The sequence below is a fragment of the Lepidothrix coronata genome, unplaced genomic scaffold (assembly GCF_001604755.1).
Source record: "Lepidothrix coronata isolate B3197 unplaced genomic scaffold, Lepidothrix_coronata-1.0 Scaffold11, whole genome shotgun sequence".
In the NCBI taxonomy this organism is placed as follows: domain Eukaryota; kingdom Metazoa; phylum Chordata; class Aves; order Passeriformes; family Pipridae; genus Lepidothrix; species Lepidothrix coronata.
The window spans coordinates 3,607,612-3,630,249 of NW_016690191.1; the positions used below are offsets into that span (position 1 = coordinate 3,607,612).

General features: G+C 42.7%; 1 protein-coding gene across 4 annotated transcripts in view; it reads right to left on the reverse strand.

Annotated features, from left to right (window-relative positions):
- Positions 1–579: 579 nt before the first annotated feature.
- Positions 580–22,638, reverse strand: part of SV2B (synaptic vesicle glycoprotein 2B) — a 66,005-nt gene continuing 43,946 nt past the window's right edge. For all 4 annotated transcript variants that reach the window (XM_017805200.1, XM_017805197.1, XM_017805199.1 and 1 more), the window contains exons 3-13: positions 20,690–20,870; positions 19,901–20,052; positions 17,935–18,068; positions 17,082–17,171; positions 14,898–15,008; positions 13,685–13,773; positions 12,816–12,980; positions 10,104–10,237; positions 9,201–9,401; positions 6,784–6,943; positions 580–5,739 (exon numbers count right to left, since the gene is read on the reverse strand). In XM_017805200.1, coding sequence (XP_017660689.1) covers positions 5,556–5,739; positions 6,784–6,943; positions 9,201–9,401; positions 10,104–10,237; positions 12,816–12,980; positions 13,685–13,773; positions 14,898–15,008; positions 17,082–17,171; positions 17,935–18,068; positions 19,901–20,052; positions 20,690–20,870 — 1,601 coding nt within the window. In that variant the 3' untranslated portion in view covers positions 580–5,555. The remainder of the gene's footprint in view (positions 5,740–6,783; positions 6,944–9,200; positions 9,402–10,103; positions 10,238–12,815; positions 12,981–13,684; positions 13,774–14,897; positions 15,009–17,081; positions 17,172–17,934; positions 18,069–19,900; positions 20,053–20,689; positions 20,871–22,638) is intronic.

The following is a 22,638-nucleotide window of genomic DNA, read 5'->3' on the forward strand; positions in this document are numbered from 1 at the left end:
TCACTGCATTTTATGGAATACATAAGGAAATTAATACATAAACCCATAGTCTGGCTGCTAGCCTCCACTGTTTATGCCATGAGCTCTTTTCCCACACAGCTGATGTTGTCTCTATCATTGCCCTGAAAGCATGGGCTGGATAGTTAGATTTATACAAAGAGCTGCAAATAAAAAGCAAGAGCTCACATCCTTAGAAACACATCCAATAAGGGAGTATGCTGTGGTCAAATGGTGTGCCAAGCCTCAAGAAGCAGTGGGGGTTTTTTTGCATGTATTCTTGTTACAAAGCAGAGTTTAGCTTTTTGGTCTTGCACGGCCTTTAAAGATATTTTATGCTTCCTCCTACCAGAAAACTTTTCAGGGTAAAGATTTTCTCATGTATTGTGTTTGGAAGTCCACGGTGTGAAAGGACTGTGATAGAAGGGAGACTTAATTGAGGTGGGATTGTTTGAGAGAGGAAGGATGTACAAGTAGCAAACATCAGAGGAAGCCCCCACATTGTCAGGATACAAAGTCACTCATGACAGCCCTTGTAAAAATCCTCAAAGTGCACATTAAACACCAACACTACAAGAGCCATTCTTTTTCTTCCAGCTTTTTAATGTGACAGAGAGAACAAAAACAAAGTCCATTGGAACAGCTGCAATTTCCAGTGACAACCAGACACAGATCAAATAAAAAAAAATAAAAGAAGGTTTTAAATGAAGAAAAGGAACCAAGGGACTGGAATTGGCTATTTCACACACAGAGTTGACAGAACATCTAAATGAAACTTTGCATTAAAGCACGACACCGGGTGTTATTTACAATGGGACTTGCAGTGTGTGTACATTTATACAGCACTAGCATCACATACAGCAAAGAAATTTATTTCATTTTGTTTCCTTCACAGTTCCCAGGCATGATTTTTCCTAAAAGCAGCATTTGCTAATACAAGGGTGAGAAACGGGGAGAAACTTCATGGAAAATAAAATGTATAGGGCTCAAATCTACATAACCTAAAAATACCTTCTTGGGTTTTGTGTGCCCTTTGGAAAGTCAAAGGACTTTAAGCAGTAAATATAAATGGACCTAAGGCCTCCTTAAGAGCATCGGAGTATACTCTGCTGTTGGAGGTCTCAAAGCAGGACCTGGAGGAGACCAACCTGCACATCTGCAGAAAGCTCAGCTCCATGCAGCCTCACTTTGTGTCCCTTTGTGAATCCAACCTTGGGGCTGGACCACTCCCAGGCTTGGGGAACATCCCTCAGTGCCCCTCTTCAATATCACCGAAGGACATCAGGATGCCTGAGCACTTCCCAGTGTGCAGAACATCTGACTCTGGGTATGGGTTCTCCAAGAATGATCCTTTTCTTAGTCCAAAAGATCCATACACCACTGTTTATAAATAATGTAGCATTTCAAGGAATTTCAAAGAATGATGTTCATATGGGCAAGAAGGGGATCACCCCACCCAGTAGAAGCAGCAGCCATCATCACTAGGACATAGCACAGCCAAAGGCAGTAACAGGAGCTGTCCTGCACAACTGAAGTAAATAAATTAATATATGACAACCTGTTAAATCAACAGGAGTATAAGGAGGCAGAACTCATTATAATACCACTGGTCTTTTATAATAGTATAAACAGTGCTTGGTGTCCCTCTAAATGTCTGTGTCTGCATGCTCAGAAACTCAGCAAAGGACTCCTCCTGTGACCCCTGTTACATGGCTGAACAGCTGAAGACACTGAGTCACAGCAGGTCCATTTGGGTTCCCTAGACTCACCTTTCCTATGCCACAATGTCCCTGGATAAGTGGCTGTACTGGTGTGCCACGCATCCATGAGGAGGTCCAGCTGTCCTCTAGAACAGAGATCTTTGGGATTTAAGGCAAGTCCTCTGTCTTGGTCCTCCGTGTCCCTGTTGCAGTAAAGTTCATGAATCTGTGGAAATAGCGCTCTGCAGAGATCACCAGGGGATCCGTGGTCAGCAGTTTTCTCTGTGGATGGTCCAGTGTATCCAAGACAGAGACTGTTCACTGTGGCAAACGTGGGCGGGGAACCAATAGAAGAGGCATGCTGGCCCTTGTACAGCAGGTGTAATGCTGATTTTACAGAAGAAATAAAGCTGAGCCATCAGAGGAGGTGCCTGATTAGAAATCTCCCCCTGAACAGGGCTCTGGGACTCTGGGACTCAGGCTCAGCCTATCAGGTAGCCCATGGCTTGAAACTGAGCCCAAATCAAACCAGAGCAAATGTTGAGGGGTCTGCACCCACCAACCATTTTGCTCTGGAAAGCAGCAGTGTGAGGCCTACGCTGATTTACACCATGACAAGGACAATAAACACATCAGGAGTATTGACTACGCCTGTTCGCACTGAAGTTGGATGGGAGGTGTCAGCCCGGGTGTCACAAAGGCAAATGCCTGAGCTGGAGCTGTTGCCCTGGATTTCTCTGTTCCTGAAGAAGCAGGGCTATCCAGGGCATCTTCAGCTCAGCACGGTGCCTGACCATGGTGATATGTGTTTCCTCTGCCTTTCAGCTGAGAATAATGGGACCCAGGGCGATGAGTTCAGCCACAGACCCCTGACTTGTAGGTGTCTCAGAGAGGTGATACGAGTTCTTTTCATTTCTTCCTTCTCTGCTCAGTGTTGTCTTTTCCCAGGCTCTCCTGTACCAGCTGCAGTGTGTGTTTGCTCTCTCCTACTATTAGGCACAAACTCCCTGGTCAAGCCAGGGATAGGAGCCTTGTGCCAACACACGTGCAACATCCCTTAGCCTCAAGTGACTGACCCACGGATTTTAGGGATGCTAAGTTTCTACAGTCACATGGGTAGCCCGGGTAACATTGATAACAAGATCCTATTGCTATTTACTTTGTCCCAGCTAGTCTGTGAAGTGAGGTTTAGCAGCCTGGAAGCCATTCTGTAAAGAGGAAAGGTTTCTAAGATTGGATATATTTCCTAATACTATCTTGCCATTTATATCTCCTCAAGACCTCAATTTCTTCCTTCTCTGAAAATTAATAGAGAAGTTTTGCAAAATAAATTGTGTCATTAAGGTCACTGCACAATGGCAATGGAGAACAAAAATAGATTTTCTGTGAGCATTGGGTAATAAGTAACTGAGAGTGCTATGTAAAATAAATATTTAAATAAATAGGTTCTCGCTCCACAGAGCAGCACAAACAAACAGTCCAGCAAATGAAACAAAATTTCCCCCTCCTGTCCCCCAATTGTAATATGGTAATTGGCAAGCACAGCTGAACAAAATGGATGAAACCTAAAAGTCATGGTGATCTTTTGTGTTAAAATACATATTTAGCTGCTTCTTATCATGCAAAAGGACCAGATAGTCTTAGAGAAAAAAAACATGTTCTGGGCTGGGATTCTGAACAGAAGCTGTGAACTGCTGCCAAAGGACATTATTACATTCACTCCTACCTTAGAGAAGGAACCTTGCTGTTTTGAAGACAAATAAAAAAAAAAAAGGCCCTAAGCTACCCATAAAATGAAGAAATTATGCATAATAAGTTCTGTTATTACAGCAGCTTGTGATTTTATCGATTTCATAAAGCTCAGAATAAATGTCAAAAATCCCAAACAGCCCATTGTAGCCTCGCTACTCCAGAAGTGTTTAGCCCTGATTGACACAATGATGAAAGTGATGCTCATTAGAGGCTTTTGCCTCATCAGCAAGGATTTGCTGCTTGTGATCTAACCCTGCTGTGTGTCCTTCGGCTGCCCTGTGCAGCAGCACCTCGCTGACTCCCACAGCTGCAGCGTGGGCTGGGCTGGTGTCAGTGTGAGTGCAAGTGACTGTCCCTGTGCAGCCAAAGGCAGAGGTGTGAGACATCAGTCCTAGGCAGGATTTCAGCCTAGCCTTCCTTGGTTTTCTTAAAAAATCCCAAACAAACAAACAAGGGGGAAAAAAGCAACAAAGAGGATCCAAAGGAAGGTAAATAGGAAGATCATGAACAAAAGTACAAAAGAACTTTTTATGTCACAAAATATCCTGGTGTGACAAATTCCCTGCGCTATGTGATGGTTTCTTATCAATTCTGGTCTATTGCTGAGCTTGTTGAAAGAATCTAATTAGTGTTATCTACTCTATTGTGAGCATTAGTGTGTTTTTGAACAGGAAGTATTTTATTCTGACTTCCCAAGAGAACATACTCTAAAATACACAACTCACTTTGCTTCTAGGTGCAGTAGGACTTGTATGATAAAAAGGGCACACAAATTTCAAGAATGTTGTTCACAGGATATCAAACTAAACTGTGCCACTAAATGGAGAATTTAATGTTCTGTACAGTGAAAGCTTGCTGTGTGCATTCCCTGTGTAACAAGTTAAATGGCTTTAAGTAACTGTGCTTACAGTGTTTCAATGAGACCCAAGTATATTAGAAAGTCAAGCATCATATTCTTTAAATAATATGGCTAAAATGCTGGTAAATTCACAGTTACCATACTCTAGGTATTAGGCAAAAATCCCTTATTTACACTGGATAATATGTACACATTTGGTTTGTGGAATGCTCCAACAGCATATCAATTTCTCCTCTGTGAAAGTTGTAGGAAAAAAACTACAACTAATTAATCATTATAGAAATATATATTCCCAGCCATCAATACATTGAAATATTTGGTGTCTGGATATAAAGAATGAAGTGGCACTAAATTGGTCATGACTCCAGATAATCTTGAATTATTGGGATTAGTTTTTAGTGTCTCTCTTAAAATCCTCTTAAGGGCACAGAAATTGAAAATTCTAAATTTTAATAGCTGACCACTTCAATGTGTATATGTATGTTTGCAAGTATGTGTAAATACATATATATATATAAAATTATGTAGATATTTCTCTCTCAGACCAAGAAGGTGCCTAGTGATTCTCTGTGCCCAAGTGAAGACAGTAAAGGGCTTTGAAACTCTGAGTCTTCTGAGAGAGCCAAGCACCCATCCTTGAATCCTCTGGAAATCAGGACTCTCACACTATTCCAGGCGGTTGGGGTGGTAACCCCAAAATCAAGACAGTGGGTCACTGGCCACATTTGTAGCTCTTGCCCCTATTGCTGGAGCTCACCTACAGCAGTTTGTTACCTGCCTCCCCTCGGATGCCCTTCGTGTCTGAGCACAGCTGATATGGATTGCCAAGGAGTGCTGGGCAGGGCGGGCAGTATCTCACAGCTCGGCAAAGGCAGGAGGGGGTGAGGATCTGCTCTCCTGTCGGACACGCTGGTGCCCACGCAGGTGCACACATGCACGGAGCCGCTGCTACGTCTGGTGTCCTTACAGTGGGATGGGGAGGGACAGGGTGGGCTCCCAGCGTAGGCAAGGTTGAACCCAAGCTCTGCAAGGGGCGTGTGGGAGCTGCATGCACCAGTCGTGGCTGTGAAAAGGTCAGAAACTACGGGGTTTTGTTTATATCCCTTTGGGCTCTTCAATCCCTCTGCCACCTCGCTTTGAGGTATTGACAGAACAGTACAGAAATGAACATTTTGGGTTTTCCAAATGTGGCTCTTTTTTGTTCTTCTTCTGTGTCTGCCCCCCCTGAACCCCTGAGCCTCTGTTGCTCACATCAGGACCTGTTCTCGAGTCTCTGGCAGGCGCAAAGCGAGCAGGCCACCTCCAACCAGAGCGGAGGAGGCCAGAAGGATGGGAACCACCTTGGTTATCCCTACGAAGGAGGAAAAGATGGAGTTCCCCAGGATGGCACCAAACTTGCAAAGCCCGTTGAGGATGCCAAAGGCCGTTGCCCTGTGGGGAGGAAAAGCAGAAAGCAATGGTGAGGAGAGAGGCTCTGGCATAACTACAGAAGGTCTGGATGGGTAATTTTGTGAATGCTCTTGTGTTGGAAATAAAACCTAGCAGAATAAATAGATAAATAGATGCTGTTGTTTTGCACATCTATGTGAATGAGAAGAATGTCTGTGTACTCTCTTTTTTCCTTTCCATCTCAGATCCTTCCTAGCCCTAGAGTGGCCCACTATGTCAGCCTTTGCCTTCCCTAAAGGCAGCAGGACACAGCCTTGCTCTAGAACTTGTCAAAACTCTTCCAAGGGCTGCGTGGAGTAGGTAGTCACCACAAAAGCAACCACAGCTCTCCTCCAAATCCTGTTTCACCCAGCAGCTAAAAGCACACTACTTTCAATGCACAGTCCTTCTCCTTCCCTTCTGGTTTCCCCCAACAGCCTGAAAAAGGCAAAAAGGCACTTATAATGATGTTGTAAGGAAAGCTTTCATCTGCAGCACACTCTTCTGAAGCTTCCTGTGTTGCCCCATGTCCCAAATCTTTCTCTGCACATGGTTGTCTCTGAGTTTTGGAGGGGAAGGCTGCCAGTGATGAGCCATGACTAGAGTCTGGGGGATGCAGTCTTAAAGGTCAGACCTGCATATACATCCATGGAAATGACAGAGGACTTTTTTCATTTGGTGTCCCTTCATGGGGTTTGGAACTAGATGATTTTAAGATCCCTTCCAACCCAAACCATTCTGTGATTCCATGACCCTATGATTTATCTGACCATAATTTCCACAGGCCCACATGATCCCTGTGTACAACCCACCACGCGTGCAGAATTATGTTTGCAGATGTCTGTGCTGATTCTATGTAGCTCCAGGACTACACAGCCCTGAAGGACTGGTGAAAATAAAATAAACAAAATAAAATAAAATAAAATAAAAAAATAAAATAAAATAACCACTTCCCCCATCTACGTGTCTCTAGAGTGGCTTTTTCCATCAGAAACCAAAAGGACAAAGTCAGAATGTGGAGACTCAAAGGGGAAATATTCTGAGCACCTTTTGTCTGTGGGGTAGAGCTCCACAGTGATGACATCCAGGGCATTCCAGGCAGCGATGCTGGCCCCACAGAAGAGGCACTGCCAGCCAATCATCGCTGACTCACTGTTGCCAAAAAAGAGGAAGAAGCAGCACACTGCTGAGATCAACATTGAGCCACCTACAGGGGGGAAAACAAGAGAAAAATGATGGCACCATCATCCCCTGTCCACAATTGAGCAAACACATTTGGTGATAAAGATGGCTTTCAAGCAATGGCATTTCATCCCAACAGGAATTAAATCTGCAAGAATCCAAAAATACCTTGATGCTTCCTATCTCTCATTCTCTGATGCTGGAAACCAGCTTGAAACTGTTCTCAATGATTATCTGATCTTGCTGATAGTCCTGCTCTACAAAGACTCTGAAGACAGGCTTTTCCAGGCAGGTTTCCAGCATCTCAGACTTCCAGAGGGACCCAGGAAGGCAAGTAAACATGAAAGTCAATGAGGAGGAAGCATCATTGTGAAGGCTTTTCAACTTGAGTTTCAAGTGATAAGCTAGTGCATTTCATATCATATTGAAGTCACTTGACGCATTTCTAGTCCCAATTAGGATAATTTACAGTCACTTGTGTGAAGCACTTGAGGTCTCTTTTAATTATTAGAACATCATTAGATTTCATGGCACATTTGCACAGGAGCCATAATTTTATGAACACCACCAAGGGAGAAAGTGAGAGCATTCATGCTCAGTTAGGCACAGTTCAGATTTAGAAATATTAATATCTACATCACTGCCTTCTACCCCATTGAGAATTTTCACCTGAAAGATGCAATTTTTGCAATATCACACTATTTTTCACTGGAAAGTTCTGTTATCACTGAAATAGCTCCATTTACCACCTGAAAACCAAACAATTTTCATTGTTTTTTGGGGGTTTTTTAACCAATTTGGCACCATCTGAAATAATTCAGGTGCTGAACTGGAACTAAAATGCTTCATTTTGGACATTACATTGCATCTTCCCACTGTAGTGCCCTGCTTATGAAAAGCTGTCATGCAGGACCCCATGTCCACTTCTCCTCCATGGTACATGGCCAAACCACATCCCCATAGTGCACTGGGATATTTCTCCCTGCTGAAAATGCACAGTCCAGCATGAGGGTCATCATGAGGGCACCAGATCTGCTGTTTTGTACAAGAGAAGGTTTGGAGGGATGTAATAAAACTGAACTGAAGTCCCAGAAAGGCAAATAACACAAAAGCAAAACACAGTTTTCCTGTTAAGCTGACCAAAAATAATATGTTCAACAGAGTGATACAGGTGGGATGCCAGAAGGCTGTTTCCATTGAAAATTCCATAGTGAAATGTTTCAGTGTGTCATTACCAATTTTTGTCCTGTGCTCTTCATTTTGCAGAAGAAATAAGCATTTAGGGTTCCAGCTGTCATCTCAATTCCAGATGAGAATGCTGAAATGCTGACATGTTTGCAGGATGGACAATCTCATTGTCATTCAGCTTCCTTTATTTCCCACATACCCTCTAGTTTGTTTGGGTCTTTTCCAAATTCACCACATGAATGCTCATTTCCCCCCAGGTACATTCCTGACACACCAATGGGGTCATCTTGCTCTACTTTAACCTGTCTGATGGTGAAGAAAAACCAACTTACCTTCCCTCTGTTCTCAGAGGAGAGAGAGGTGAGCTCAAGAGAGTGATTCATCCCTTACCCCTGAGATATATCCCTGATTTTATTAACTTCCCTTAGCTGTCCCTTTGGGCATGATTCCTACAGTGTCTGGAGAAAAAGGTCTGAACTCTGGAGGAATCAACAGCAGAAATTCTCAAAGTATTCACAGAGCTGATAAGGTGATAACTCGGTAACTTATTCCACAGTGCTAAAGGGTGGCACCTTGCTTGGCTGTGACATGGTCACTTAATTTACCATATGGTCCCTGAAGCTGTTTGTACAATCATTTGAAAATCAGAAAAAATAAAAGAGGGAACTCTTGGGCCGTCAAGCTGCCACATCAAATAAACTTTGTGAATATTCATTGCTACAAGCAAAGTGTTCATTTATTTATACAGAGGCTTTGGACTTCAGCATCAACTCAACAGCACTAAGAGGTCCTGCTTCAGCTCCGACCTGTGGATAAACATGAAGGATTTGACACAAAAGCCAAAATAAAATAAAAAGTAGGATGTCATGAACACAGAGAAAATCAGAGTGAGGAGGTGGGGAGGAGGTCACTTGCACACCATGATGGAGTAGATCACTTGCTTCACCCTCTAGTCTTTACTCTTCAGCTCCTTTTGATATGGGGATGACTCATTCCCAGCAGAGCCCTCTTGGTGTGCAGATGCAGTGAGCTCTTTTTTTGCAGGGCCGTGTTCCCACCCATGGCCTGTGCCATCACCCATCGTCCCCACTCACCAATCATCTTTATCCTCCCAATTTTGTCCATGAGCAATGCAGAGATGATGTTGCCTGGCAGGACAGACAGACTGCCCAGGAAGCTGACCAGGTAGATCAGGAAATCATTGTCCTCCTCGAAGTCGATGTGGCAGCCTTCCTTCTCCTTCATGAATGTGCTGTTTATGAGCCTGCAGTTGATGAATTTGTGTTCGTAGAGATCTGTGAGTGAAAGAGGCAAAGTCTTGACCCTGCTTGGCTGAACTCCCTTCATACAGCAGCAATGGGAGCCAGGATCTAACCAAATCAAAGACCCAAGAAAAGCTCCTCATCAAATGCAAATGGCCAGGGAGTTTCTATTTCAGTGGCAAACTCTAGCTGTGTCCTTGGCTCCTGGTGCATGCAGGATCATACACTCCTTTTATTTTTGGAGTCACCTGGACCAGTATCCCTATGCCACAAGGACAGGGCAATGCACTCTTTGATTTCATGGCATTATGGTTTGTTCTTTATTAGAGTAGAAATGAAAAGCTTCTTTAGAATAAATTAATGACTATTTTACTACTTACAATCATCAACCACCAATTGGCTAAAATTATAGTTTAAGCCAAATTTACTGAATAGAGCTGAGAATTTTGCCATTACTTTAAGCTGTCAAGGTCTGAGTGCTGAATTTTGCATTTGCCACACAGCAGCCAGTGACACTGGAAGCTATGTGGTTAAAATCAACTAATGGAACAACCTGAAGGAGTATCACCCTCTTCTTTTTCCATCATCACTCTCATTACCCAGCACACACTCAAACTCACAGATCCCTATCATCTTTTCTCCCAGAAAATGGATAAAATAGTTCTCTGATAAAATAGTTTTCTGATAAAATAGTTCCTAGTTACAGAGATGACACCATAGCAGGAATCCCATTACCGGTATTATAAAAGACAGTAGAGATGATGGTGCAGTTTTCAAAGAAGGTCTCACTGGATGTCACATCTTCAAAGTAGCAATCCTCAAACAACGAATCCTCAAATTTTACTTCCTTGAATTTCATGCCAATAAATCTGTGGGGCAGAAAACAGAACTTCACTCTGTGCTTTAAGGTATTTTCTACACTGTGTAGTGTGCAGTGGCTGTCTCAAGAGACAGACACTAATGGCAATTTCTAGGGTCATTTACAGAAAAGGTGTTGCTTGGCTGCACAACTGTTCTTCCAACTCTGTGCTTACATATTTTGTGTTTTAGTAGGACAGAAGGATTTGAAGACGGGTTTTTTTTTTAAAGAGATATGGACCTTTTAGGATCTTTGGCAGTTTATTCCTCAAAATAATCACATCTAACAAAATGTGCTTCTAAGGCCAAGGGGACAAAAATCCTCTCATGTTCAGTTCTGAGCCATCTGAAGAAATAGACTTTCACTCAATGCAGGGCATTTCCTTCGTGAGCTGACGCTGCTGCTTTCCTTATTCTCACCCTTCCCCCAGCATAAATAAAACCAGACATTATCAGGAGCCTATTGAGCCATTTGGTGAAAGGTTTCTGACAGTTGTTTAAACTCAAAGTGATTTTTTAAGTGAAAATGCAGTAGTGTTTCTGGAAAGAGTAGGGAGATATCTGAGTTCTGCTTGCAACCATTTCTGTTCGAGGTCTATTGCTTATCGTGTAATGAAAACAGATTTCACTAAAAATAATAAACTGTGTCAGGTGATTGATTTCTCCTCTGATGGGAAGCTTGACATGTCTGACCTGACTGCCTGAAGGATGACACAATATTGATTTACCTGTGAGATTTTGCAGGAGCACTGAGAAGATGTATTAGGTAATGCACAGGCATGTTTGGACGATGTAAGGAGCTATTAAGAACATGCATTATTGCTCTAGTTAAAGAGGCCACGACTGTCACCAAATAAAAAAAACCTTCTAACATATATTCAGAAGCTTAATTGAATTGAGCACTTACAACACAGTGTAGTGTGATGGCTATTTACACCTTCAAATGAGCACTGCAGGGCTTCTTAACTGAACCTACCAACAGAAATTATTAATGAACAAAATACCACAAGAAGACTATTCAAGTCTTTTGCTCCATGTAGAAGGTCTCATAGGTTATAGCAAAACTTAAAACTGTTCTGCATTTGCTCAGTAATAGCCTGTCATGTATTTGCTCCCAAAGGCTGTAAGAAGCCTGTTTTTCCTGCAGTTTGCTTTATTAACATCCATCTTTAAAAGAGTCAGATAGCAATGGCCTGGTATATGTGGATTTTTAGCTCACAGCCAAGGGCTGGAGGAAAAACACAGCTGTAAACCACATTGAGATACTCTCTGGGCACTACTGGAATGCAGCCTGATCAGGTTCTGAGTTTTTGGAGAGGGACAAGGCAGGAGCACGGTGATGTACACCACAGTTTATGTCTTTGTCCAGTAAGGTGTTGAGCATCCCTAATTCTCAATGAAGTTAGTGACAGCTCAGCATCTCCTCTGGGCATAAGAAAAAGGTCCCCAGTCCCCACATTTGACTAACATCCACTTATCACCACTTTCTTTTGGGGAATAGGAATTGCAGGGCTAGGTTTTCACCACCAAGCACAGCTCCTTACTGCAGGGAAGGCCTCTGGAAGGACAGGAGGACACATATTGGGGTCTCCCACCAATGTATATCAAATATATACCAAGGGAATGGAGACAAATAGTTTCTGAGGGAAGAGGAACAATCTGGCTAGGCAGTGAAATGTGGTTTCAGCTGTGAAGATTAAAACAATGAGTGCTTTGTGTTACACTGAACATACAGTAGGAACTCCCCACACGGTGCAAGGCAGCTGGAGCAACATCCTAAGTCTGTCTGAGGCAATGGGATCTCCACAGAAATTACATAGGGTTATTTTCCCACCCTTTATATTGGGATTTTGAAAAGTAGTAATGGAATGGCTAGGACTTCTATCGCTGTGGGACATAGAGTGATTGGAGTCCAGGCTGGACACAGAAGAAAACCCACCAAGCTCAGCGCAAATAGGAGAAAAAAGGAAGGAAAGCAATGATGTTCTGCTGGAGCAACTTCACTGACTTCAAAGCATTAAAAGAGAAGGTGACACACACAGCTGTGGGGAGATACTGGCTGGAATGGGAGAAGCACACCAGTGTGGCCATGGCACACCTCACACTAATGGGCTGCAGGATAGAGCCTGGGGTAATTCATATTGAGGACTTCAAGAGAAAATAGCTTTTTATTTTGGAAATATAGCAGCAGAGCAGTTTTATTACCAGTGATGGTCTCTGCTGCCCAAGCCCAGTAGATGTCAGTGTGGGCTAAGGAAAGAGAAATCATCTCTCCATCCAGAGCTGCCCAGCCCAGCCAGGTGGGCACCCACTGCCCTGATCCCAACAACGGGCTGCTGGAAACAGGACTCTAAACAGGCATCCCCCTGGGGTCTGGAAGTGCCAGTGACTGAGGCAGAGTATGTGGAAAAACAGGCTAAAAAGGATATCTGGCTTGTGGAAAACTGCCTTTGGGATTTGAGAGATTTAGACAGTGTGTCCAGAAGAGCAACAGAGAGGTTCAAGTTGATGGAAAATGAGAAAGAAAGAAAGAGCTTCCTAGACATTTATTTCTGTTTGAATACATTGAACCAAATTCTGTTCACTTACTTGTCATTCCTGTATTCCCCATTTCTATGGATCTGGTTTTCCAGGGTGAAATTAAAGGTAAAGTGGGACACTTCTTCCTCATCAAAGATCTTCACTCGCGAATCATATGCCTCGTCTTGGAGATACCGAATCATATCAGGGAACCAGACAATAAGGCCATAGTAACTAAAGCAGGACAGGAGAAATACATCAGGAATACAAGATACTTCCAACGATCTACTTCATAACTTGCAAACTTGTTAAACTTCTAATGTAAATGCATTTCTGACACAAATTCTTGCTCAGCTCTGACACAGGATGGAGCAAAGTGTTTCTTCACCCTAAACACTCCCCTAATCTCAGAAGCATGTTTGTCCATTCCCATTCATTTAAAGCAGGGCAATTCATTTAAGTTCCCCTTGGTTGGGGAATAAAGCAGTGTGCTATCCTTGGTGCCCAAGAGACTAGCAGAGCACTAAGAAACTGCAGATTTCTGCAAGTGTGAGGTTTAAGTGAGAATTAGACAAAATTTACCTGTAGTATAGATTTAGGCTCACCTGAATAGTTTTGATCTAGACTAAGGAGCAGCTGAGAATCAGGCAGGGTTGTATCTTTTTTGTTTGTTTGGACAAGATCAAATGAAAGATGTAGAGCTAAGAAAGTCAATATATTACTGCACTACTGACCACTTCTCAAGCCCTGATTTGTTCAAAGCACCTTGTATCTCATATAAGCAATTAGATGGATCAATATAGGAGAGCAAAGCTTAGTAAGGAAAGACTCTTTAAAATATGACCAGGATTACTTTTGTAATAGTTTATTTAAATGTGTAAATAATTATTCAAACTCTGAGGGTCCTTTAGTTTTCTGAAGAAGTTAAAGTACCTTACCTTAAGGCCATTGTAAACCAAACCACAGCCAGCATCAGTGTGTTCATCCTGTACTGGGCTGTTAAACAATATAGCACATTGTCCCAGACCTACAAATCCACAAGAAGAAATTATCTGTCAGGACACCCTTGCAGACACTCAACAGATTAATCTCTGAGTGCATCATAAATCTAATGTGAGAAAAATGGGTTAATTGGGGGAAGGTCAGATGTTATATAGTCTTATATTCAGTGTTTGTTCAAAATTATATTTATTGAGATAAATGGCTTACAAAAAGGTCACTTGTTCAGCTATATGCCAGGGTTCTTGATCTGAGCCCTCTGTAATGTGCTGGAGTGTATGACCAGGTCTGGGCTGGTTTGATGCTGTGTCTCTCTCTGGTTATATCAGTAAATGTGGTTATGAGACCCTTCCCAGACCTTCTGACAACTTGATCTTTTCAAGTATATGTATAGACCCAGAAGCGTTTTCAGACCAAGCTCCAAAGCTAACTGAAGAGCAAAAACCCAAACACAGCTGGCACTTTAGGAGGGGTAAGATGAACTCACGTAGGGAAGAAGCCAAGCAAAGCAAGAGGCAAACCAAGACCTGCTCCTCTTGGCCCATTGCAGAATATACTGCCAGGAACATGAGGGGATGTAACTCCTCATGCTCTTTACTTGCCACATAAATATAGTAATAGTACAGTACTTTAATTAATAATGACTCTCCTTTACATTCAGCTCATCCTTTGAGACTAGAAGTTCTAACACAAGTCCTGCGTGGGTATTAGGTGAGCAGCATAGCACGTGTGAAAGGTTAAATTAGGGAAGGAGACATTGTTTGAAACTCAGTCTCAGCAGAAACAAAGAGCAAACACTTTCTGAATCCACTGCAGGTGGTAATTTTACTTCTCCAGGCGTGGGGAGAGAGCATTAATATTTATCAGCTCAGGAGGAGAGCCAAGGGCTTGGGGCAGTGGCTGGTCCTGAAAGCTCTGCACTGCTGGACTATGATGATGCTCTCAGGGGCATTTTGGGGCCTGGCTGACAGCGTGGCAGCTTGCAGATGAACACATCTGCACAGAAAGAACAGTCAGATTATAGCCCTTTGCAAAAAACCTGCAGATTGTTTTGGGTGACAGTCAGTGTTTTAAGGCACAATGACCTGAAGCAATGAGGCACTGGAGCCCAAAGCTCAAAATCCCATGTGATGTTTTTTTTCTTCTCTTTACCTGTTTTAAAGTAGTCGTGATTCTGACCAGCCACCTCTGGTACCAGGTCCCTGTTGAGCTCTGGATTTCAATAAATTCATCGACTTGCTTTGGAGTTTTGATATAGGAAACCTGGAGAAAAAAAAAAAGGAAAAAAGAAAGAAAAAAAAATTGGACTGAAGTTTCTAGAATTGATCTCGGCTGGATTTAAAATTCTACCATCTTCTGGGCAGTGTTTCCACCTGATATCCCTTGCTATCTTTTCCTTAAAAGTTAGCATTAACAATTGAGTTAATTGATTTAATTACAGTAAGAAACTATTATAGAAATAAGCCTGCCTTTCATCCATCCTTTCATCCTTTCTCCTTTCATGAAATATTTTAAGTGCATCATGTCCACTTCACTCTTTCAGTTATTAGCTAATGTGCCTGTATATTACCTTATTTCTCTATCTTTAGATTCCCACTAGAAATTAGGAGTAGGCAATTATAGTATAAATGATCCCCAAGATCAGCCACTTCTATCTAAACTGTGCCCTCAGGATCTCTCTCTTCTAAGACAGCTAGTGAAATATTTCTCAATCAACATCTTTTAAATGCCACTGGCAGAACTTCCATGACAAATGAATGTGTAGATGGGAATCTTTGCAGCTGAAAATGCATCCTGCCATCAAGTGAGCCCACACCACGCCATCAGTTTGCTTCACCAAAACACTCTTAATTTTCAAAGCTGAACATCTGAACTGGACTGGTCACGAAACCTTAGAAATGGGTCTCAGATATTTGTTCAGTAACTTTAAGTGAAGGATACATTCAAGGAAAACAAATCTGTTTGTAAACACATGAAGGAGGTGAAAATTTGCTGAATAAATTTCTGGGTGTGAATGAGCGCCTTGGCTCAGCTGTGGAGTCTCTGTGTTCCTCTTCCTGGCACTGTTTAAATGTCAGATCTGGGAAGTGTCCTGGTACCAGCTGACTCACCACAAACTGCCAACTTCTGGCCTATCAGAAAAACACAAAATCTGACAGTTTGTGCTACACCAGCCACACTGATCATCTGCCTGTGTCAACGCATGTCAGTACATCTCAATTCAGCCGGCGCGCTGCACCTCGAGGTGTGATACTGAGATCAGCTCTTCCTGCAGCACTCATGACATTGTTGGATGGAGTAACAAGCACTAATGGGTGCTGTACAGCTGCTTCTTCATTCTCCTACTGAGCTCAGTCTCCTAGTGCCCTACTTTGTGATTATATATATATATATATCTATATATATTTGAGCTTCAGCCCCCATCTCAGAGTTACAGCAAAGCCAGCTATGGATTTAAAGAGAAGGTCTCTCTCACCTTTTCTATCAGAGTTTGCATTAGTCAAATGGTTGGTAGCCAAAAATAACACATGCTCATTAAGCTCCTACCTGAAGCTGCACACAATTGTCATGCTCAGATATGAAACTTTGATTTCCTTGAAGGATCATTCGCAAGGGGCCCAGTTTCCTGACAACCCTGCTGAACATGAAGCTTTGCTGTCCTTCTTGGTTAAAAATATATGTTTTACATACAACTGTATCTTTTTTTCTCCATCCTTTAAAAGTACAAATCAAGAGCTCTTCCCTGGCTGGCTCACCAGGAGTTTACAACTGAATTATAGTAATTTGCACCTAACTCCAGCATAAACCTGTTCCCTGATTCTACTATTAATGAATCCACTGGTGTGGCCTTTTTCACAACAAGGAGCAGATTAATGAGTAATAGCTACTCATCCCACTTTCCCTTGGAGAGATTAAAGACTGGGTGTGAGGCAGGTGGAGTTTGGAAAGCTCATTAGAAAGTACATGAAGTTTAATCAGAGTTTGATTAGAAGCCAGAATGGAGAAAGGAGTGACTCAGGTCTCCCATGTGACTAATATCTCTCTTATTTTGTTTTAGTCTCTTAGAGCAGACCAATTAACATGTGTGCAATTGGAAAATCACTGGTCTGTATGATGTAGAGTAACACCAGGAACAGTAAGTACTCACTGCAATTCCCAGACTTGATTAATTCTTGAAGTTTAAATATACATAATGTATCTCAGAGTCCCTTTTCTGATTGCTGGAGGAGATTACACTGAAAGAGCCCCAAGGAGGAATAAAGTGGTGCTGTGCTGCACCAAAGAAGGTTATGTCCATCTTTTCTTTTCACACACTGATGGCTTTGTTAAACTCACCGTAAACACCCTCTCTGGCTCGCCCTTGGCCCTCATGTTGGTGTCATGAACTTGCTTGAGGATCATCCAGGCTTCATCATGTTTACCAATCTGAAAACACCAAAGAAAAGGAAAACAAATGTTGGAGAAACCAGCTCTTTAATATATCAAAGCACAGAGAGAAACCAATTCTAGAGGTCCAGCACAGTGGAGAAGCACACAGACAGCACTGGCTGCATTAAATGTGAAGTGCTGAAAGCATGGCTGGTGTTCACAGAGTGCAGCATCTCTGTGCTGAAGAAAGGAGTTGTCCTAAAACTGTCTGAGGCAGAAAAGGGGTCAAAAATAGAGTTTTAAAACCAGATGAAAGAGGAGATGGATGAGGAGACTTGGACTCTTATCCCAACTCTGCTAAAGGTTTTCAGGGTTAAGTTGAATTAGATATTGCTACATTTCACATCTGTGAATTGGGAATACAGAATAACTTGCTTAAGATTTCTGAGGTTTATGTATTTTACTCAGTAAAATGTACTCCTTCCTTTGCTCTTCCACCAGGATTCTGTAGTTCCATGCCCAAATTCTGTGAGATGTTTTCAAAGTGCCTTTGTTGGACTTATAAAATTCCCAGTCCTCACCACCTTCTTTCTGAACTCCATCCATCAGTGACACACTAACCATCAGTGATTGACCCCATAGTCTATAATCTTTGGGGTTTAAGCAGTCTGTGGAGCTAGTGCAGACATGTAGGAGTGGCTCTGCCTCTGAGTTTGTGCTCTGTGTGTTTGATAGGACAAAGAAAGACAGACAGTGACACATTAGGGACCTACTGTCCTCTGCTGATATCCGACTGCAACGTTCAGATGAATCATCTTACCTCCAGCAAAAAACGTGGGCTTTCAGGCATGAATTTCAGTGCCACCAGGGAGGCGATACAGGGCAGAGCGCACACGAGTACAAAGACTCTCCAGCTGTGGAAGTGGTACTTGGTTCCCATACTGAACCCCCAGCCTGGAAACAGCAAGAGCCAACAAGTAAAAATACTGACCAGGCATTCTGAGGTTTTCTCTCCTAAAGCAGCTCTGAACTTTACAGCTCTGTATGACATGAGGACAGGTTGAAAGTTTTCTATTCTTAGTGCTGATGGCTCTTGGAGTCTCAATAACATGCTCAGTAGATAGCAGCGAGTTCATGTTCATTACAAAAATTGGAACATACTTGCTCAGGCTCTGCCCTTTTAAAAACCTTCTTTTATCTTTGAGTTTAGAAATCACTTAATGACTAGAAAAGCTCCGTGCAGCTGTAGGCAAATAAGGGTGGGAAATGGTACAGGAATCAGGGCCATAATTTATTGCTGCTCAGTGATGTTACCGAAAGTTTACAAAGGTTAAATGTCTGATCTGAGAGGCACGTTAGATACGGCTCCTTTCCATCTCCTGCATCACATATGTATTAAAAATTTCATGGAAATGAGCTAGGAAGGCAAGTTTATTTTTTTCCCGACCTACAAAACTTGAGATGGGATTCAAATTTAGAAGAATCCAAATCCTAATCCTGCATTGGAGACTCCTCCTCTCCTGCTTTTTTCCTGGTGTATTCCCTTGCTAAGGACTGGAAAGTACAGCGTCATTCTTACATTGCTCCAATTACTTTCCCTAGGCTCAGAAGTAATGTTTAATTCACTCTTTTTTTCTATAAATGTTTCTAGTCACATAAGAAGAAAATCATCAAGCAATGGTTTGTGCAGAGGTCTCATCTGAGCCAGTCATGGTGTTCTAACAATTTTACAAAGTTCCAAAATAGTAAGTGGAACACTGGAAATAAAAAAAAGAGAAGCTATAAAAATATAACATCAAAAAGTCATCTGAAAAATAATTGTAATGTAAATACATAAGGGCTTACTAAAGCAAACGTAGTTGCAGATAATAGAATTATTTCTAACCTGACACTGCTGCACTAAGTTTGCCTATTTGTTCCAAAAGACTCTGTCATATCAATCAAAAGCATGAACATTTCTTTATACTGAATGTGCTTTAAGCATGCTAAAAATGGATTGATAGATAGGTAAATGTTAGTGGTTCTCTTCATGGTTTTTGTGGACTGTCCTACTTTCCTCAAACAGGATTTTGCAAACAGCTGGTGTCACTGAATACTGAGGAAATTAATCTTTTCCAGTAGATATTTGCTTCTGATGTTTTCCTGGTTATTTATGAATTACAAGGCATTCCATGTGACATGCAGACTTTCGCCCCTCAGTGCACAAATATGTTTCAGTTTACGAACATCTACTTTTTCATTCCCACTTCCAGGTCTGGGCAGGGAACCTCTTCCATTCCTGAACACATTTAGGTGAAGTCAGATGTGACTTCAGTCCATCCCATGCAGGGCAGATGTGTCACCAGGTACACAGCCCTGAGAGTTTGACACTTAGCTAAGGGAAAGCATATGTGCTCTCCTCATTGCTATCATTCATAGTATCCAGTAATTCCCTGATTAAAGTCATTTATTTTTGATAACTGGATCAATTTTTGCAATATAATCTCAGTCCATTTTTCCCATATAGATTAAGAGCTCAGGCTCTGGCAATGTGATTCAAGGGCTGTGTTTGAAGCTTTTGACGGAAAATAGCCCTCATCAGTCCTATTTACAGCCTTAGTATCAATCAGTCAGTCATGCAGTCAATTTGTCAGACCTTTCCCTGCACTTCAGATATCTGTTATTTTCAGTGATGTTTATGCTGGGATGTGTAAGGACTGACTATCTCTATCTGTGCAGGGGCTTGGGGTAGTGTAGAGATGCAGGAATGTGGTTGTTGTAGAAAGTCAAAAGCTCAAAGCAATTACCGTAATGTGGGATGATGCTCCAAGCCATTGCTGAAGCATAAATGCCACCAATCATCCAGAACATGCAAAGCCAGCTCAGGTGTTCCCCCCTCTTCTCACGAGACAGGAATTCAGAGAAATAGGCAAACACGATGGGGAGGGTACCCCCAATACTGAGGAGAAAAAACAGCACATGGGGAGAATGAGAGTCTTCTTCAATGGCTTTGTAGTTAGGATTGAACATATCAAGAGGGGAGGTCACAACCACAGATATGCTGCTCAAAAGTGAGACTTGGAGGGAAAATGCAAATCTCTCTTTGGCTGGACTAGCTTTAGACATCAAAGATAAACAGGGTCCTTCTCATGCTCTAAAAGCTGAATTTCCTGTACAGTTTGTACAAAGCCAGTGTAATAGCCTGCTCTTCACCTAGATATCTTCTCTTGTAATTCTGTGATCACTCACTTTAGGGAGGCAAAATACAGGCAGGCAATTGGAACTGCTGAGGGTCTCACTGGAGGCCTTGGCAATCGGGATTGTAAGTTGAGGTGGGCATTTATTGGTCTCACTCACCTTCCTGTGCAATTTGGGCAGTACCAGAAGAATGTCAATGACCAAACTTTGCTGCCACTAGTGCTCTAAGGTTCAAGAGTGTGGTAACACAACCACACGTGCTAAACAGCAGTGCCATCCCAGCTCAGTACCAGGGATGTTTCTCCTGAGCAGCCTTCTTTCTCCCACCCCACACTCCCAAACTGCCCAGCTGTGGTGAGACTCCTCCAGGACATGGGATGGATTCACCAGTTACCCACCCGAGGCCTGAGATAAGGCGGCAGAAGAGGAAGAATCCGTATCCCTGGACGAAGGAGGAGAGGAAAGCAAAGGCAGCATTGATTGCAAGTGATATGATGAGGCATTGCTTTCTTCCCAGTTTATCAGCGAGGCCACCCAGCAAGACAGCCCCCACCATCATTCCTAAGTAGACTATCAAGCCTGCAAGTGAGAGAGAGGGAGAGAGACAGTGAGTTTGGTAACTGGGCGGAAATAGTATGAAACGTAGAAGCAGATTTTAAAGTGCCCATACAGCAGCTGATGTTGTCCTGGCAAATTGTGCAATAAAGATACCCCCATCTCCCCAGATCTCAGGTGCCAGAAACTCTGTCCATTGGTGAATCCTAATTTTCCCATCTCATGCCCATGATCTTGCATCACTCCCTGCTGCACCTCAACATGCAATATGGACATACCCTCATTTGACCAGACTCACATCTTTCCTCCCCAACCTCACTGCTCACATATCCCCTGCACGTAAGCAATGGCCAGGCATAAGCAGCTTAGGATGCACGTGTCCCAGCTATGTGCCACCAACAATACAACAGAAGTCTAATGTCTTAACTCCTCTGACCCCCTTGAGCCCAGTGGGATGGAGGATATGTAGGGAGAGGCTCTGTCAGGCTGCTGTTTATGTTCAAAAAGCTGTGAGAGTAGAGGGACTGGTGAAGCACAGCTAAATCTCCTTGCATTATTTCATCTCTTTCACTCTCTGCCTTTCACAGCTGTATTTGAAAGGATCAGTCTGTTACCCAGACTCACCTTGTGCAGCACAGCTACTTCCTTAGTTACTGAGCCAAGACCTGGCATCTAACTACAGGACACCTTGCTCAAGACTGCAGTCTTGACCTGAAAATTTCAGGAGAAGGTAGAACTTGTCTTGACAGTTTGCTCTATAGATTTATCAGTCTGTCACTGTTAGGAAAAATTGATTCTTCTTTTTAACTTGACTTCTTGGATCTTCTACTATGCAGCCCTCAAAAGACAGTCTCAATGACTCATTTAGTTCCCGGCTGAATAGGAGAGAATGGGTTCCTTCTCCAAACAGTCTCTCTGTACCCATCCCACTGTGTGCTTGCTACTCTAGCCCGGAGATTGTAGCAGTTGTCCTTGGCTCTTCTACTGCCACTGCTGCCCAAAAGGCCAGAGGTTATATTGCCTTTTCCTTTATGAGGGTAGCAGTGTAAATAGCACTAATTAGTAATGCTCAAAGGTTAAGGAATTTTTTTTTCATTTATTTTATCTACTTTCCAGATGTTGTCCAGCAGAAAGTGGTGACAATGACTGTGTTTCCTGGGGAAAACAGAAGTTCAAGAGTCTGCTCCCAAGAATACCTCCTGTATCATCTCAGACCTCAGGATTATAGTCTTTGCCTATAGGATGCAGAGTCCTGCTGTGGAGATCCTGATGGAGCCTGATCACGGCTGGATGTGATCCAGATGAACTTAGCTATTTCAGGATGGAGAACATCTGCTTGCTGGAAAGCAGAACTTGCAGTGCAGAGAGTTCTTGAAGGGAAAAAAAATTATGCTTGAGTCTGGGGGCATGTCAGGTTCAAGACCCAGCTGAGCAGGGGCTGAAGCAAAGCATCAGTGCTCCTGCATCCCTGGGCCCTAGTGAAGGCAATGGATACTGAGCAAGTAAATACACTGCCTTAAAAGGAAACATTCCTATTCACTGACTGAACAAATACAACTGAAAGAAACATTTTTCAGGCATGATTGACCCTTTGGAGGGTCATTTCTCACCTTGAACCAAGTTTACCTTCTCTGGAGGCACACACCTGCAGGAGGACCTGTTTTGTCAAACACATCACTTGGGAAACAAGGTGACAATGGAATTTTTGCAATTCATTGTTTAAACAAAATGATCAGTCTGGTGGCTAAAGTCTACTCTATGCCACCCAGCAAAAGGGCTAATGCAGAGAGTT